Here is a 19415-nt window from a genome sequence, read left to right as displayed (position 1 = left end):
CTGATCTTGAGGTTCAGCCAAGATAGTGTCTCTCTGTTCAAGTCTCTTGTTTGCCATTAAAAGCTGAGGAAACCTCTTAACCTCCTCTCCTCGGGAAGCAAGTCGAGGGAAGCTAGGGGGTAATTTTGATTGGGGGTTGTTTTTTTCCTCCCTCTTTTCCTACAAATGTCTGGGCATATGTGCTCACCTCACAAACAAAACTACAAAAGGCGGGAGGGAAAGGAGGAAGAGAAAGAGGGAGAGACAAAGCCAACAGGTTGATCTGGATTACATCAACAGTCACACCCTCCTGACTTTATGAACATTAGGAGAACAGGTGTTTGTAATTCATTAGCTAAACTGAGCTCAGCAGAGACAGGAATTAATCTACGCTGCTGTTCCCCAACCTGCTACTTCTCTCCCTCGTAGCTGACCTAGTGCTTCTTTGCTTTCCCTCATCATAAGGATGACAAGTCATTCTGGGAACTTCAGTACCAGCTCCCTTACTTCTCCCAAAGCCTCTTATAGCTGGGAAAGAGAGTGCTCTCCTTCGCATTCTCCTCATTCTTTAAGGGATGGGGCCTGCAGCAGTCCTACCATGGGAGAAGCCAGCAAGAAAAGCTTCAGTTCCTCCAGCCTCACAGGACATGGCTACTATTATACATATCCAAGAGTGTCTTTCAACCAAGATCTCTTGGAGCCAATCCACCTGGATGTTGACCCAGCTCTCCAGGAGATAAAGACCAAGGAGAAAGAAGATATCAAGATGCTCAATAACCAATTTGCTGCCTTAATTGGGAAGGTAAGATGAAGTTGCTCCTTATCTTGAGCAGAGGGTAGCCTTGAAATGATGTGCCATGAAGAAATGGGAGGCTAACTCAACTGACATCTAGAGCATCATAAGAGGATGATGGTAGGGATGATGCTGAGAATGATGGTGATGATATTCAGAATTGTATTTCTATAAATATGTTGCTGATTAATTTCCTACTTGAGGAGCTAAATTGTCAGTGGCCAGATTTAATTAAGCCCAAAAAGTATATAATAGAAGAACATGGGCTGCTTCTTAGCAACAGAGTCATATTTCGTCCGATAGGTAATTGTCTGGGTTTTGATGGGAAACCTCCTGTAAGCATGTGAATGAAGAGATGGAGAGATTAGCCTTTCATTCATTGAATTTTTTTTAAAAATGTGGTTGGCAGCTCAAAGAACTGAAAACAGTACTCTGAAAATATTAACCGAGGTTTATGAAAATAAGCATAATCTTGCAAGTGTCTGATATTTTTAAAGATTGAACATATGTTCCTCTACCTGAACTGTATAGAAGAGAGGTATAATGAAACTTCATGCTTACAATCAAATTTGAACTGATATATTCAAAATGGAGACAAGAAGAAAAATTATTTTCCTTGGTTTTTATTTTCACTACTGACACTGAGACTATCCGGTCTCTGAGTAGCTACTGTCTGAGCACAATATCAATTTAAGATGTTTTATTTTACCAAATAAGCTGTCATGACTTCTCCAATGAATTCTGATAAATTTAGCTTGTTGAAAATGCTAACACAGTACTACAGCATCACAGTTCTGATACTAGCCCGTAAGGATGCAACTTTTATGCATTTAGATAAATCCTAATTTGAAAGGGTTAAGGCAGATAGCTGCCATGTTACTGGGAATCAACTGGTTTCCTTTCATATTTCTAATTATTTGCACCACAGCTGGCCTTGTTTTGGCCTAGGGCTTATGAAAACATTGCTGGATCTAACTTTATACTATTTGAAAATAGCAGGGGTGCAACTTATATTTAAATCCTGGTGTAGCATCATTCCATTGAACAGCGCTGTATGAAAGTTAAATGGGTTTCCTTATTATAAACTGCTGATGAGGAAGATGCATGACATACAGAATAACATTACACTTGATTGTGGAAAGACTCCAAATAAATAAGATGATTTACAATAATAATAGCATTCTAGAACATGCCGTACCAGACTGGGGAGAGCTGTCCTGTTCCTAAACCCATCCTTAATTCAAAAGTTCTCATACCTAATACATCACATCATTTTAGGAAAGTTCATTCCTAGATGCTCTAGTTTTCTACAAGAAGGGAATTATTTTTGAGGTAGAAGCAGGGCAGACCATTAAAAAAAATGCCTACCTGCCCACTGATGGCTACAGTCCAAAATTCTCTATTGTTATTTTTCTGATGTGTGTATTCTGCAATTTTGCAAAATCAAACGGAAATGAAAAATACAATCATAAAAACAAACAATGGATTTCAGATTAAATAAAGGCAATAGTAAAATAATCCTGTTAAAAGGAGAATTCCTACTCATAAAAGCAAACTGATGGTGTTTAAGGCAAGGAGAACCAAATGCTTTAATGTGGTGACAAAAGGAAGTAGTGGAAGCCCCTACAAACAGTTCTATGATGTAACAGCCACCTCAAGTAAAGCCCTATTGTCCATGTCAAAAGGTGGCAAGAAGTGGAGAAATCCCCCTTAATCATTCTTAATGGGCAAGTTTAGGTAGTAGAAACAGGCCTTTCAAATGTTAAAAGTGTGGGCTGAGTAAGGCTTTAGAGGCCTTTAAACAAAAATACTCACTGGAGGAGAGCCTAATGCTGGGAACGATTGAGGGCAAAAGAAGAAGGGGATGACAGAGAATGGGGTGGCTGGATGGAGTCACCAAAGCAGTCGGTGTGAGTTTAAATTGACTCCAGAGGATGGTAGAGGACAGGAAGGTCTGGAGGAACATTGTCCATGGGGTCATGATGGGTCGGACATGACTTTGCAACTAACAACAACAAACAAAATTGGCAGGAGTTGAGCTTTTCAAAATACTATTGTCTTAGTCTTTCATATCATTTCCTACAGTACTGGCATACAAAATGTAGTTTGCCAACAACTTTTCCAAGACCCTCTAAAATAGGCAAGGCTAAAATTTTCAAGTTTTTGAATGGTCATATGTGCATGTTTTTATTTTTGGATATTGGGATATTAAGGGTCAAAATATTTGCCTTCTGCAAGATTAAGGACCTATTTTAAAATCTCCCAAACTGTCTACCTTGTCCGAGATCTTGTCCCCGCCCACTGTAGGGTACCTCTTGAGATGTAATAAGTGCAATGGCTATAAAGCTTGGTCATTGGTGGGAGTGATGCTACTTCTCGGGAAGCAACCATGTCTTCACGAAGCAGCAAGGTTATATCTCTGCTACATTTAAAAAGAAAAACAATAATGATTTATTGGTAATTTATGAGGGCAGAGATGGAATGTTATGAGCTCAGAGGATTCATGCCAGATTTTACCTTGTTCCTTACCGATTCCAATGTCTAAAATAAAACTGATGAAACAGAAGTATATCAGTAAGATTATAACAGGGCCTCATCTGGCTTGCAAAGACATAATTGAAGAACCTATTTTGTTCATCAGTTTAAGTGAGCCTATCATCCAAAACGGCATTAAAGTTTTACAGAATTATTAGCCTTTAGAAATTGTGGGGTGGGGTGGGAGGAATAAAGCTGCAATGAGCTTAGGGTTTTTCTTTATTTCTTTCGCTCTCTTCTCTCTCTTACTGGAAAGTTGTTTATGTAGTGAACAATGAACGTAGAAGATTGTTTTCAAAGAAAAATAGTTTTGGCTCTTCAAGGCAGGTTACTGCAAAGCCCTCATGCTCTACAAACAGATGTTAATCTAAAGTATTGCTTCACTAACATAGGCTGGAAATGCCAGTCTTCAAAACTCACACATACAAAATATGTACATTCACACACAGCTCAGAACGATATCTCTGTAGTTTAATGCTAAGAAGCTCCATTTGTTTCTCAGGTACATGAATACTATTTTTGTGTTTAGAGCATAGATAAATAAGCAGGCATGATTTCCAGTGCTTTGGAATGAGGCCTGATGTTGAGCTTTGGAAATGCTAAGAAGCATTTAAGAAACCTACCTGTACATATTTTAAGTGCGGTGCATTCTCTGCCTGAATGAAAAACACATTAGGAGCCAATTTGTTATGGCAGCACAATGTGGAATTTTTTTTAATAGTTTCTATGGAAAATTAATGTTTTCTCAATGGTGACACATAATAATGAATTATTTCCTTTAAAAGAACCATTTAACAACTACTACAAATATTGCCTTGGATTTAAAGTCACAAGGGAATGTGTAGATTATTTCCCCCATTTATGAAGGACAGAAGGGACAGCAGGCCTGGCCATCAATTTCTACAACCTTCCCCCAAATCCCCTGAAACATATGTGTTTGCTTAACAGATATACCAATATTCCTCAACAGAAATGTCTGCATGGAAAGTAGTCACTAGGAGTAGCAAAAAAAGTTCTTTAAAAAAATGATCTAATAGGAAATAGAGGACTGGGCTTAAACCTAGAACCAAATAACAGTTAATTATTTAAATCCAGTATCTTTCCAGCAGCCATAGGACTAGGTGATATGATGTAATTGTGCTTATCATTTTTCTAATCATTCTATCTTTCTCTCTAGAAGTCAATTCATATATATTTTTTGTGCAATAAGTATTGAATGGAAGCAGTGGTGGGATCCTGCTAGTTTAACAACCGGTTCGGTGAGCGTGTCTTTCTGCTCAGACAATTCAATTCAGTTGGAGCTATAGGCTTTTAAGATGTCTGCTTCTCTTTTTATTTACCCATATACCTGTAGCTCTTGGAGGTATCTCAATTTTTTCCAAATTATGGTCTTTCAAGTGCATGGCTTATGGCATTGCCAATCAAAATCAAAAATATGCATAAGCATACTTCTTTTTTTTGGGGGGGGGGGGGGGCTTTGCAGATTTTATTCCTAAAAGAAAATGATGGCCTCTTAAGCATCTATAAATTTTGTCAGTGAGCCAGTGGAGTTTTACAATAGATGCCTCATCTGGAAGCCTCTTGTTTGGGAAAAGATATTTTTCCTATGGTTCTACAAAGGTAATTGCCCAGCAGGGTAATTATTCTTATTCAAAGTCTCCAGATTGTATATAATAAAGGATACAGGAAGGAATTTCTCAAAAATATCCCCATAGGTTCAAACAAACATAAAGTTTGAACTAATAGTGATAATTATGCTTAGGAAGAGGAGACCAAAGGAGGGGGCTGACTCCTTTGTCACAGATAAAGGGAAACAGATGCCCTTTAAAGAGATAATACCCTAAACATGGGTTAGCAAGCACATTATCATGGCACTTTGAACTAAAGCCATTAATCTATGAAGGGGTTTGCACTAAAATTTACAGAAGACACCATACAACATTATTTCCAGATCTTTCACAAAGATCAACTAAATCAAAACTTTCCACTGGAAAAATATAGACTCTTTCTGTTTTTTTGCCACCATAGAGTAAACATGGATGTCCTGCTACAAACACCAGTGTAAGAGATGCTTAGGAAGGGACTGTATCTCATAAAGATGGGAATAAATGTGTTTAGAAGAATGGAGTGATAGTGGGAGACTTCAATGACCCAAATATCTTCTGGGAAACTAACAAAGAATGGGGTCCCTCAGACTTCTAATTTCTATCTGACAGCTGTAATTTTCAGATAGTAAAACAAAGAGATCAGTTATCTTGGATCTAATCTTAATCCACAGACAGGAACTGGCTAATAAAAGAAAATGTCAGGCACCTTCAGGAAAAGTGACCACGTTGAAGATAACTAGACAAGGGGAAGTTGAAAGATGTCTTGCTTGAACTACAAATTATGAGGATTATTTATACCACAATTTGAAATCCTAAATAATAGAGAAGAAGATGGAAGACTTGGGGAAAAAAATAGTGAATGTATTGTCACAAATCATCTTTGTGAGAGAGAGAAATGGGGGGGGGAGCTTTAACAGGATTATAGAGATGAATACCAATAATGGTGACAAACTGGGAAGAGAAAAGAAGATACTTAAGAAATGGAAACACATTGAAAATTAATTAAAGAGGAATGAATACAAACTGATAGCTCAACTCTGTAAAAATGGAGTCGTAATATTTCCATTGTATTCGGCTTTGGCTGAACTGCATCTGGAATATCTGGTCCAGCCAAAGGCATCACTTTTATAAAGGGACAAAACCAACAGCATTTAGAACAGGTTCAGAGAAAAGTTACATAGATGATAGCAGGTCTGGAAATGAAGCCCTGTGAAGTATAGTTAAAAGAGTTGGCTGTGTTTGGTGTGCAAAGGAGAAAGAGCAGACACTATGAGCATCTATCAATAACAGCTGTTAAAGGGACAGACCTGTTTTCTGTTGAAAGAGTAGGACAATGACCAATGAGCTGAAATTAAAAGAAAGTTTATGCTAGAGATTAAGAGGCATTCCGTATGAGTAGGTGCAGTTAACAGAGGAACAGTCTGCTTGGAACAGCAGTATGCTCTCCTTTCTGGAGGGTATGAGACAAGTGCTTGATGGCCATCAATCAGGGATCAGCTGAAAGGTTGGCAGTTCGGCGGTTCAAATCCCTAGTATAGGTCTCCTGCGTGAGGGGGTTGGACTAGATGACCTCCAAGGTCCCTTCCAACTCTGTTACTGTTACTAATAGACTTCTGCACTGTACAGGGAAGTAGAGTAGAGAGTTATAAACCCTTCCAACTCATTCATTCTCTAGTTCCATGATTCTTTACTCAAAGATTCTACTTAATCTGAATCTACAGTAATGAAAGTTTATGAAGTTTTAACAAAAATAGGCTACAGCATGATAATGGCAGAAGATCTCTTCAAAAGAGGTCTACAAATATAACACTGGCTTTCTATATTTCTGTTTGCTCTGGTTATCCATTCCTCTGCACTATCCCCTCATGGTCACATATGTGTAAGTGACTTCTGTGAGAGCTAGGGTTTCTTTAATTTGCACAGAGGTTGGAAATCACACACACACACAAAAAACAACCACCACCAACTGGTCCCTCTAGATGTTTCTTCATTTTATCAAACAAGTGTGAGTCAGAGAAAATTCTACCTCTCCCAAACCCTCCAGCAGTTGTGAAAAGCTTGGAAGGAGACAAGTCTTTCTGCCTTTTCATGAAATCTTTGACAACATAATCGACTGTGAGAGTAATTCTTGTTATTTATTTGTATTTGGGGCATGCGACTACAATCTTCATATCTCTATTGTGACATTTGTAGGAGAGAGTCTTTTCTTAAAAAAGCAAACACAAAAACCTAATCCAAACTTTGGCACAAAACCCAAGTAAGTAAGGTGTAGGATGGTTTAAATGGAAAACTCAAAAGACACTGAGCAGCTATTTTAGCTTTTCTTCCTTAGAGATTATCTGTGATAAAATGAAAGAATAACAGCAGGAATCCATGGGTAACGAAATATAATGTCATCTGTGAGCAAAGAATATCTGTGAGAATCAGTTGGGCTGTGCTATTATGCAAAGTTCATTGTAGATGACTGTCCTCTATCATGTGAAGAAATATATATTGACTTATACCTTTTTCCTTTGTTCAATAATTATACAATTTATGTTTTGGAGTCTATTAGCTATGATCCTGTAGCTCATTAGTAAGAAATATTTATTTGCAATCCATTCTCTTCTCTAAAAAGTTGAGATTCATGAAATGAAAGTTTTTTTTCTTCCTTTTACCTACACTCTGGACTGAAAAGCAGTTTGCTTCTTGACATCATGTGGATCAAGGCAGCAGATTGTGGTGTATTAGCTACTTACAAACTCAGTACAGATAGTCATCATTTAGCAACTATTCACAAGTATGATTATCAAATACTAACTTTGTGATCAAATATCATATTTCTTTACAAACCTGTAAAATAAAGGAAACTCAAAGTAAAATCATAAGTACAGTTGCAGTTTAACCTAGGGATCACTTCACTTAATGACTGAGTTGCCAGTCCCAATTGTGGTAGCTAAACAAAGATAACATTTTACCCTTATTCAGCTATAACATCCAGCTGCATTGGAATGTGAGGTATAGTTTACTTATGATCACAATTATCAGGTGCTTCTGATAAAAGGATGCAACAATGCTCGTATCAATGTATGGCTTGTTGCCACAAATGACTGGCTTTTACTAGTAAATATTTTTAGCTTTAGTATCTATTTCTGGTTTCCCGAATTTTTTCTAGTTATAATTTTCTAAGTAGGAATAGTTAAGAAAAACAAAGAAAAACATTTAAAGTGACAAGAGATTGATTCTTTATCATATTTCTGATATCTCCCACTTTCCTACTGCATGATATTTCCACATGTATATTTCAAGTCTGAAAGCTGTCAAAAACTTCTGACAAATATTTCTGTGGAGATTCTCAGTCATTCAGGTCAAAGTTGTCCCAAAGGTGATTTTTCAAGAGGCAACTGGACTTTCTGTTTTTTCCTTGAAGATGTTTCAGATGGCCTTACTCACTAAAAGAATGCAAATATCCAGTTGTCTACAAGGAGTATAAATCCTTCAATTTCCCACCATCCAGTCAGAGTTGAAGAAGAAGCTTCTTGGATGAGAAGTGAAATGTCTTTGAAGAAAAAACAAAGTCCAGTTGCCTCTTAAAAAAGCACCTTTGGGATTCTGGCAGAGATGTTTCAAGGGGTATGGTGAAGCTCCTCACCAAGAGAATGATATTTGAGACTTCTATATAGGCTTTTGAGCCAATGTCTCCCACAAGGATGGAAATCAAAATATCCCCTCATTCACTGAGGTCATTAGTGCAAAAATCAACTTTCAGTATTACTCTCTTTACTAAGATGCTACTCACATCTATTGAAACCATTGCATTTGGAGAGTTGGCACAGCTTCCATCATGGGAGTTACATCTGCAGTTATTGAGAAAGATGCTCAAATCAATCATTAATAGACAAATGGGAGAATATGTAATGAATATTACCCCAACTTAGTGCCCTCCAGATAGTTCATCTCCTGTAACCCTCCAGTTAACATGGTTGGAACCTCAATTACTATGACTGTGTCCTAGTCAAAGGTTCATGAAACTGAATTCAACAATTGTGAATGACATTTTGGTTAGGAAAAGCTTTGTGAAAGGATCTGTCCTTCACTTTTAGAATTCATAGTCTGAGTCCAGCTTCATGAAAATCAGGAAGAAAAGTGATGGATCATATTTTTATGATCCTGAGACTGAAAATAATGGAGAACATAAGGGTCATAGTTATCCCATAGTTGATTTTTTTTTCAAGAGGCAATGGGACTTTGGGGTTTTTCTTTGAAGACGTTTTGCTTCTCATCCAGAAGCTTCTTCAGCCCATGTCTGTTAATCCCATTTTGATTCTCTTCATCCCAAAAAATACCATACCAGAAAGCTACTTATTTATTGAGTTATATATTTGAGACAAGTGATGTAGATATAAAGACACCATTTTCTACAAGTAAGTTGGTATGGTATGGTATGGTATTTTATTATTTGTATGCCGCCCTTCTCCGGGAGGACTCAGGGTGGCGAACAATTCAAAGGGGAAAAAAAGGGGGAACATAAAAGACAAAATACAAATAATAAAAGTAGGCAACAGTCGCACAACCATACATGTTGAGAGGGGAGGGAACTCATCACCCCCAGGCCTGCCGACAAAGCCAGGTTTTGACGGCTTTTCGGAAGGCCTGGAGAGAGGTGAGGGTCTGAATCCCTGCGGGGAGTTCATTCCAGAGGGCCGGAGCTGCCACAGAGAAGGCCCTCCCCCGGGTAATAGCCAGGTGGCATTGGCTGGTAGATGGCACCCGGAGGAGGCCAACCCTGTGAGATCTAATGGGTCTGTGGGAGGTAATTGGCAGCAGGCGGTCTCTCAAGTACCCAGATCCAATACCATGAAGGGCTTTATAAGTTACGACGTTGTTGTGTTTTAGTATAGCTTTTTCAAGGGTTGTGTGAAATTTCCATTTATCGGTATATTTATCTTAAATGAATTATTCTGGCAACACCTGTCTATTTGGATGCCTCCTCAGTTATCACTGTTTTAAAAGTTTGGTGCTGTTGCTTTTTTAATTTAAATCTTTAATGAAATTACAAAACACCTAATTAGAATAAGAAGGTTATCATCTCTGTTTCGCCTCTCCCATTGTTATCTGTTTTAATTTCAACAATGAATCCTTCTTGAGGAACAGGGATGATAGCATATGATTTGTTTTCTTAGGCACAGTTGGAGTTGATTTGCTTTAGTTTATTTATCTACTTTCTCTCTTAGCTCCTTTTCAAGTATATCAAACCTGTCATCTGATCTCTAGGTTATTACAATGATCATTGTAAGGAGGAATGTGTTATCTCTGGGGGACTTCTGTGAATATAAGCATCATAGCTTTCTTTTTTTTTTAAGCCGTGTTTTACCCTGCTGCAGATAGCAATTTATAATAGCAGATACTATAATATGACATACTGTATTTTCATTTATTTAAATGGCAGTATCAGAACAAGAAGCATAATCCTAGAATATCACTGCCAAGATACGTTTCTGCCCTAACTTACCATTGACCAGAAGAGATATGAGTGCAGAGTGATAAAACAATATAGGCAGGGGAACAAAGGCATTCTGAACAACTGATCGATATTAATCATTTTGTTTAAAAACCAGTGAAAGAGCAAATTTAAGTATGAACTAATTTTGTCCACATACTAATTATTGAATCAACATCTTCATAATGATCACCTTATTTTTGCACTTTCTGTAGTTCTGCCATTAGGTTTCAGATTTCCAAGCTTCAATTTCTTAAGTTTCTGCATTGTGTTTCCATATGAAGCAGGATATTTTCAAGCTGTATTTCAGGTTTTCTGAACTATGCTAGCATTTGCAGAGAATGGGGATGCATCAAGAGTTGTTCATGTTAGCCAGTAGGATTTAACAAATATAATGTCACCTTTCTCCACAAAAGTAGAATGTAATAATGTGCTACCCAGCTTTTCAACCGTATCATTTGTCTGATGCTCTGTTAAAAGAGAGAGGTAGGTAGGTAAGACCATTGGTGGCATTCAAATAATTTAACAACCGGTTCTCTTCCTTAATGACCAGCTGGGTAGGCAGGGCTTGGTAGTCATGTGACTAGGTGGGCGTGGCCAACTCAACCTCACTCACATCGATGGGCGCTTCACCTTAGCTGTTACAATGTAATAATGGTTAACCTGAGAGGCAGTTTCTGTAAGTAGGGCAATAAAGATTAGGCTAGAAACAACACCAGAATGTTGCCTTCCTGCCTTCCTTACAGGATTAGCCCTATACAGTGAAAAAAAACCAAAATGAGATTTCTTCCAACAACCAGTTCTCCGAACTGCTTAGAAAGTTAACAACCGGTTCTCCCAAATAGGTGCAAACTGGCTGAATCCCACCCCTGGGTAAGATGACTGGGAGGCAACTATATGGAGGGGGTAGGGTTAAGTTGGAGAAATCATGGGAGTACTGTAGATATAAATAAATGCTCTTGAGATGTAACAGTAGTGCGTAAATGTGATATAGCAGTAACCTACAAGCAGGAACTCTTCAAGGGAATGTAATCAGTGTTATGATAAATCAACATTCAGGGCTCCCTCATAAAGTTTTTATGTGGTGACATAGTATTTACTCTGCAAACAAATCAGAAGGCTAAAAAAATTACCTGTATACACATGCGCGCACGCACAAAAACAACCAAAACAAAAACAGATGACGGCTGTTTCATGAAGAATAGATTAAACCTCTGTGGAAGGGTGGAGAGAGAAAGATGCTTGATTACACCAGTTGTATCAGTTCTGATCTGCAAGTAAGTGTGGATTGGATTGCCCTGTAAACCTGCAACCTAGATAGATTTTGTGTGTGTGTGCATATGTTTTCTCTTTCCCTGTCTTTTTCCGATTCCCTTCTTAAAAGTATGCTAAGCAAGTAGGACGTATTAAGGAAATATGCCATATTGATGCTGCTCCTGCCCTTATAAGGAGACAATTCAGTGGACTCCTTAAGTGACAGATGTTGTTCTGCAGTTTCACAATTTCTGGCAAGTGTAAAGGGAAAGATGCTCAGGAATCAAGCTTACTGTCTAGAGATCACATGGAAACAAGTGTGCAGTTTTCTTAGCCACAGTAGATAAATGATGTGCCCTGGCCTTCTTTTCAGATACTAAAATTTCCCCACTCTTGTCTACGGCCCTGTTATTTCTTTGTCCATACAGGTAGTCCTCAACTTATGACCAAAATGGAGCCCAAAATTTATGTTGCTAAGCGAGACATTTGTTAAGTGAGTTGTGCCCCCATTTTATGACCTTTCTTGCCACAGTTGTTAAGTGAATCACTGCAGTTGTTAAGTTAGTAACACGGTTGTTAAGTGAATCTGGTTTCCCCGTTTATTTTGTTTGCCAGAAGGTCGCAAAAGGTGATCACATGATCCCGGGACACTGCAGCCCTCATAAATATGAGTCAGTTGTCAAGCTGAATTTTGATCACGTGACCATTGGATGATTCAATGATCATGTGAAAAGTAATAATAAGTAGTCACTTTTTTCAGCATCATTGTAACTTTGAATGTTCACTAAATGAACTACCATAAATCGAGGACTACCTGTACTAATTAAAATCTGAAGTTGCTTGGCCTCCCAAGCCAAATAAAATTAGCCAGGTGCTGCACCTTGTTGAGATTGTCACATAAAGTAGCCTAAAATAATCCACCAGTCAACCAAGGTGTAAAATCTTAGATTCATACTATCCACCTTATGTTGTTATTAGTTGCAAAGTCGTGTCCAACCCATTGCATTCCCATGGACAACATTCGTCCAGGCTTTCCTGCCCTCTACCATCCTCTGGTGTCCACTTAAGCTCACGCCTACTGATTCGGTGACTCCATCCAGCCATCTCATTCTCTGTTGTCCCCTTCTTCTTTTGCCCTCAGTCTTTCCCAGCCTTAGGCTCTTCTCCATCTTGTGAGATTCAGGCTAAGGATGCTTCTTGAAGTCAATCAGAATCACATTATCTTCTCTATCAAACTGCTTTTTAAAGACCCACATTGTAATAGCCATTGGCCTTTTAAAGTTTGCATTTTTTAAAAAAAATGGTTGTTAGCACATCGTTAGGTGAACAGAATCAATAATTATGTACAAAAAGGAACTGTTTAGTTTATAGAGAAACCCATCTATCAAAGAACATTGCTTTTAGAAAGTTGATACTAAAAGTGTGGGAATTGATTTATGTTGTCATAATAATTAGGTTTCATTGGAAGCAGCCCAGAGTTGTCTGGAAGATGAGCAGTTATATAAATGTTTTAAATTAATTAACTAATTTAAATAAATAAATAATAATTAGTTGCAATGCTATGGGGAAGGGAAAATTTAACATGCATATTTGAGATGCTACTCTACTTATCCAAAAGGAAGATAATCTTGAATTCAAGATGGTCCCAAAAGAAAGAATAAACAGAAAATAGTTATTATATATATATACTGTATAATGTCCAGCTTTTTCACATCCACAAATGATGGTTGCCAAAAGCTGAAACTAGAAGAATCTGCAAGGGGATTGGTAGAGGGAAGATGATGAAATTAATGTCTTCTTGTGGTGCACACCTATGAAAGGAGCAGAATGTTTATCACCTAATGCTGCTGCTTTTCATTTTGATTAATGTATCTGATACTGCAGATGCCTCTGGCCGAAACTAATCCTGAAGATTCCCCCCCCCATCCCACATCTTATCTAATATATGTGTACATGTGACTCACGTTTGTGTGGGTGTGTGAATAAATGGATATATAGACCCAGCAGAAGCCACACTCACTAGAAAGGGCTGGGCCAGGCCAGAAATATAAATGCATATTAATTTAATTAATAACTGTCAATTAAAAATATTTGCTTATAAAATGAGGAACCCTATTTCCCAAATTAACTGATCCTCATCTGCACATACCAACCACTCTCTTTCATAAACTCAAAAAAGAAAATTCCTTCCTTCTAATAGGAATAACAAAAAAGAAGGGAAAGAATTGTCTAGACATTGTGCAAAGGGTTACATTCTAGACCAGTGTTTCTCAACCTTGGTGACTTTAAGTCCTATGGACTTCAACTCCCAGAATCCCCCAGCCAGCACAGCTGGCTGGGGAATTCTGAGAGTTGAAGTCCACAGGACTTAAAGTCATCAAGGTTGAGAAACACTGGTCTAGACAAAACAACCCCTCCCAAGCAGTAGCCACATTCAAAAGCATGTGGACCTTTTAGCTGATTGCAATCAGGTTGCTTCCCCCCCCCCCCAGCTTTATTTCTCTGAAAATAAAACAGAGTCTTATTTTCTTTTGACCCCCGAAATAAGCGCTTGGCCTTATTTTCAGGGAGGTCTTACTATTTTTGAGGTGCAGGAGGCCACTTAACCTCAACCCACAGCCCGCAGATCAGCTGATCCAGAGAGCGCCGGAAGTTCTGCCTTTGTTTCTGGCACATTCTTGCCAGCCGTAGCATTGTTGGGCCTGCCGTTCTTTTTGCGGCTGCCACTAAGAGAAGGGGCACAATAGCTAGGGTTTGAGGAAGCAGCCTCTGCGAGGCCATTCCATGTGGATAGCAGGTGCATGCGGGGCATGTGGGGCATGTTCCCCGCCCCCAGGAAATGGCAGGGACCGGCTCTGCATGCTTTTCAATATTTTAGGGGAGGGCTTATTTTGGGGGGAGGGCTTAATTTAGCGCATGCACTCAAAAGTCCAATTGGGTTTATTATCTGGGGAGGTCTTATTTTCAGGGAAACAGGGTACTTATTCACAGATAATTTTGGGGAGAGGGCAAAATATTCTCTTATCCTTTCAATATGGCAATGTTTATGTTGTGGCAGCAGCTGAATGAAGAAGATCCTTATAGTCTTCTCCACCTATTCATAATCCACAGGTGCAAAGTCTGGAACAACACAACCAAGTTCTGGTCACAAGATGGAACTTTTTGAAAGAACAAGACAATTCCCTTTCTGATTTCGACATCAAACTTCTCTATGACCGGTACATGAATAAACTGAATCTCGAAATGCGATCTATAGATGCGGAAAAAGAACAGCTGGACTCAGAAATTGATGAAGTGCTAGTTTCTATGGATTCCTTCCGAAACAAGTGAGTCTCTTTTCTCTTTTTCTTTTTGCCCTTCACAGGTTTGTTGAACATACCTATAAAACTTTTCCATTTTTCTATGCATTTTAATAATTGCATTCCTAGATACTGCATAAACGAAATTATGCCAAAAGTCCTCTGTGGTGAAGCTTTTGTTACCATGTAATGCAAAGTTCCTAGTGATCTTGAAATAGGAAAGGCAATCACTAACTTCTGTGGCAGTGGTGGGATTCAATTTTTTTTACTACCCATTCTGTGGGCTTGGTGGGTGTGGCATGGCTTGGTGGGCGGGGCAGAGGAGGATACTGTAAAATCTACATCCCTTCCCCACTCCAGGGGAAGGTTACGGCGAAATCTCCATTTCCTCCTGATCAGCTGGGCCTGGGGAGGCAGAGAATAGATGAGGGCGGGGCCAGTCAGAGGTGGTATTTACCGGTTCTCCGAACTACTCAAAATATCCACTACCTGTTCTCCAGAACTGGTCAGAACCTGCTGAATACCACCTCTGTTCTGTGGTGCAGAAACTTCTTTTTCCTGATGGATTTTTGTGGCCATACCCACCATATAACCCTCTCCAATTCTGTCTTATTCTTCACTCCTGAAACACTGAAGTTGGTTGCTCAGCCAAAAGGGTTAGAAGAAGCCCTGCTTCTAATTCAGTATTGTGAGTGCTATGAGTATCAGAGTGAGCTTTCCCGTAATGCCAAAATGGACTTTCTTGATTCCTCATTCATTAGACATGTGAATAGATTCTAAGGAAAGATTAAGTTACACATAGCCACATTCTTGACATTATGGGGCCTGTATGAAAGGTTATTCCCTTTTCAGACAAAGACCAACCCCATAATTGTAGAGTTTAGTTGATGAATAATGTTTTTAACCTCAACGTGGTTTGATGGATATTGTACACTGGTTGAAAAGCCGGTGCCTGAAATCCAATCAAAAAGAAAAGAAATGCGAGAGGAGATAAACATGTAATTATGTATAAATATAATATGCCCTTCTCCAGTGTCTCAATTCTCAACCTTTCTTTTCTTTCTGTGTCCTACTTTCTTCAAATGACAACCTCCTTGAGTTCAGGATCAAAACATGGTTATTCCCCCCCTCTCCCATCCTTCTTTTCTTCCTCTCTATCTGCGAGCATGTTTTACTTTTTCTATTACCAAATCCACACCTAAAATGTTTTAAGAAGTATTACTTTACTGAATTATCTCCCTTATTTTTTTTCTTTTGTATTCCTATATATGCAAGCAATGCCTCTCTTCAACCTTCTATATTTAATATTTTTATTACACATAGCATAATTCTGCCTGTTTTTATAAATAATAATGTAAAGGTAAAAAGGTAAACGTTCCCCTTGCACATATGTGCTAATCGTTCCCGACTCTAGGAGGCAGTGCTCATCTCCGTTTCAAAGCCGAAGAGCCAGCGTTATCCGAAGATGTCTCTGTGGTCATATGGCCGGCATGACTAAATGCCGAAGGCGCACAGAACACTGTTACTTTCCCACCAAAGGTGGTTCCTTTTTTTCTACTTGCATTTTTATATGCTTTCAAACTGCTAGGTTGGCAGAAGCTGGGACAAGTAACGGGAGCGCACTCCATTACGCGGCGCTAGGGATTCAAACCGCCAAACTGCCGTCCTTTCTGATCGACAAATTCAGCATCTTAGCCACTGAGCCACCACATGCATATCCATAAATAGACTCTTTAAAAAGATATATGAATGCAGTTTGCAGCCATCTGAATTATAAGTCTAATTCAACAATGAAGTGTTCTCAAGGTGAACTTAAATGAGTGGATTGCTTGAAAGATTAGTGGATAAAATTGATGATAGAAAGCAAAAGGGCATATTTGTCTAAAACAAACCAAAATAAATCTAATTTGATGATCAAGTTCATTTATTCATTTCTAATTTAACAAATGCTGCATGCAATTTAAAGCTGAAATAAAGAATACAGAAATAAAGCTGAAACTAGAATAGGTTAATTCTTATCACATTTAATGTTCAGATTTATTTATTTTTTAGCAGCAGAAATATATCCAATTTACCATGAACCATATTCTTCACACATGCTGTTCCCCTGGATTAAATTAAAATTAAAATAGGTACCTTGTACAGACACAACCATGATGTCTAGATTGATATCTAGGGGTTTTAGGGGAGGATTAACATCCAACCACATTCCAGAATGTACATTCCTTTGTTTTGGCTTGGCTAGATTTGACTTGAGTTACATGAAGCTGCTTATGAATAGTGTCTTTTCTCTAGCATTTATTTAGACCTGATTCTCATCATATTTTATTTGATAAAATAAGTATTCCTAAAAATTAGCTTTTAAGCAGTTTTTCAGATGGGTTTCTAGCTATTCTACCCTTCACACTCTCATTTTTATCAAAAGAAACTGTGTGGGGGAAAATATGGGAAGGTTACCAGTGGAAGCATCTGAGAATTAAGCAAGAAGCTGCACAATGAAAAACTTTTAAAGGGACATGCAGTTGTCCAGCAATATGACAGCTCAGCCCGCACCTTTTTCCGAAGTAGTTTTTGTGGCTGATCCTTGGCCAAGGAATGAATGATGCCACTGTTTTTCTTGCCCCAAGTCTCAGAATCACCTTGAAAGCAGTCTGACACTGAATACGTCAAAAAGGTTCGTTTGTCCAGTTCCTCCTCTTCTTTATTTTATGTTTCTTCGCGTCTAAACCCATGGTCTCTTAAAATGGCATTGCACGCTTCAATATTGGATGCAACTAGTTGGCCATATTTAAGGGCTGCTCTCCAATGTGTCAACCAGTGGAAAAATATGATGGTATAAATTGCATTGTCCTTACTGATGGTTCCTATGCAACCTCCATCATGAGGCTGGGGAGTGGAGCTGTCCTTCCTGCTTAATGTGGGACAAGTAAAGAAAAGTGATAGCTACCCACCAACATTTCCCCCACACACACACAAAGTGTCACCTACCAGTGGGGCAAACAAGCAACAACTCTTCTTTATGTGGGATGAGATGGGGATGGGCAAGAGTAGGTAGATATTTGTAGTGGTTGGTTTAGCAATCTGTCAAGTTGGCCCTCAAACAAGTCACAGGCATGAAAATGCTCATAATATGGACTAGCGCTTTTCCATGTCCAAAAGTAGTCATGGCTGGGGAGGAGATGGGGGGGGGGAAACAGGAGACTGCCCCTGCAAGGGAGGAAGCAAACTCTGCGAGGAAAAGGGAATGGGGCAGGGAATGGCCCTGGTCTGGAGGGCAACATTGGAAAGGAGCCCGAGGGATAGGTAAGATGACAGAGCAAGCTAAATTGCTTCCTTCCAAATTATAAAAATTGGTAAAATATAGGCCATGCATAATCCTTTATCAGCAAAAGCCATGGAAAAGCTGTACTGTGCTCACTACTGCCAGAGCTGGCAGAATCCTTCCCTCTTCTTTCCCATTTTAAATCAGCCTTCTGGGCAGAAAAGTACTAAAGCTACACATGGGAAAAGCTTGTGCAAAACCTGACAAGAGCATCGTAAAGCATCTCCTTGATGTAATTGTATATGTTTCTGCTTGTAAACCTTTCATTTTCCAGTTCCCATTTTTAAGGTAAAGGAAAGGAGGGGGAGGGGAGGAGAAGACAGAGGAGAAGAGATTTTACAATATTTTCTGCAAATCCTTTCTCTAAAAAGAAAAATGCTTAAAATCTACATGTATCTTTACTTTCTAACACAAAAGTGCCATCTGGAAAATTCCCATAATTTTGACACAGTGTTCCTTTATTACGAGGGACCTGCCTAAGATCAATGTGCCAAGTTACAATTTGAGATCTCTGGAAAGATACCTATCTTCTAATGTTTTTAGCCACCAGGCAAGTAATAGGCTTTCATATTACACTCTGTTGACTTTTCCAAAGGAGGTGGGGACCAACTGCAGGCAAAGAGCAAGCAGGGACAACACATTTCTTTGTGAATCTTCTTTGTTTCATTATGTCACTGTTGTTGTTTTTAAAAAAATAATAGGATAGTTAAATGTTTCCTTGCTAATGCTAGACAATTTGCAGCTGGTTCTTGGGCTTGCTTTGATTTGATTTGAATAACAGAATTTTCCAATAGGATAAGAAGTACCAAGTTAGGACTAACCATTCTTCTATATCTAAGGACTTTTTAAATCTCTTCTGTCTTCAGTCCCTGTTTTAGGATTACCTTTTAATGATCACAGTTCAATTATCCTGAATAATTTTGCTTTTGCATTTATTGTATCCACTACATTTGTTTATTTTGAAGCACATTAAAGGATGTTCTTTCTTTTTTATAAAAGACACAGAGCCAACCTTGAAGAAAAATCAGTGTACATGAGATGCAAGTCTGTGCATCTCATGTTGTCACCTAGCAGGGCACCATATTCCCCTCCCCAATTGCCTATCCTTCTGCTACAGACATTGGGAGTTGGGAAGGAGCCTCTATTT

At 38.7% G+C, this 19415-nt stretch overlaps 1 protein-coding gene across 1 annotated transcript in view; it reads left to right on the top strand.

The window, feature by feature from the left end:
* The first annotated feature begins 326 nt into the window (after positions 1–326).
* The window catches only part of LOC106550835 (uncharacterized), a 44507-nt gene continuing 25418 nt past the window's right edge, over positions 327–19415 (top strand). The window contains 2 exon segments of the mRNA XM_087710439.1: positions 327–781; positions 14759–14973. Of these exon segments, the coding sequence (XP_087566565.1) occupies positions 446–781; positions 14759–14973 (551 nt within the window). The 5' untranslated portion in view covers positions 327–445.

This window comes from Thamnophis sirtalis, unplaced genomic scaffold (assembly GCF_051295495.1).
Source record: "Thamnophis sirtalis isolate CommonGarterSnake01/CBP01778 unplaced genomic scaffold, rThaSir2_p1.2 scaffold_3, whole genome shotgun sequence".
Lineage (NCBI taxonomy): Eukaryota > Metazoa > Chordata > Lepidosauria > Squamata > Natricidae > Thamnophis > Thamnophis sirtalis.
This window is presented reverse-complemented; position numbering and strand designations above follow the sequence as displayed.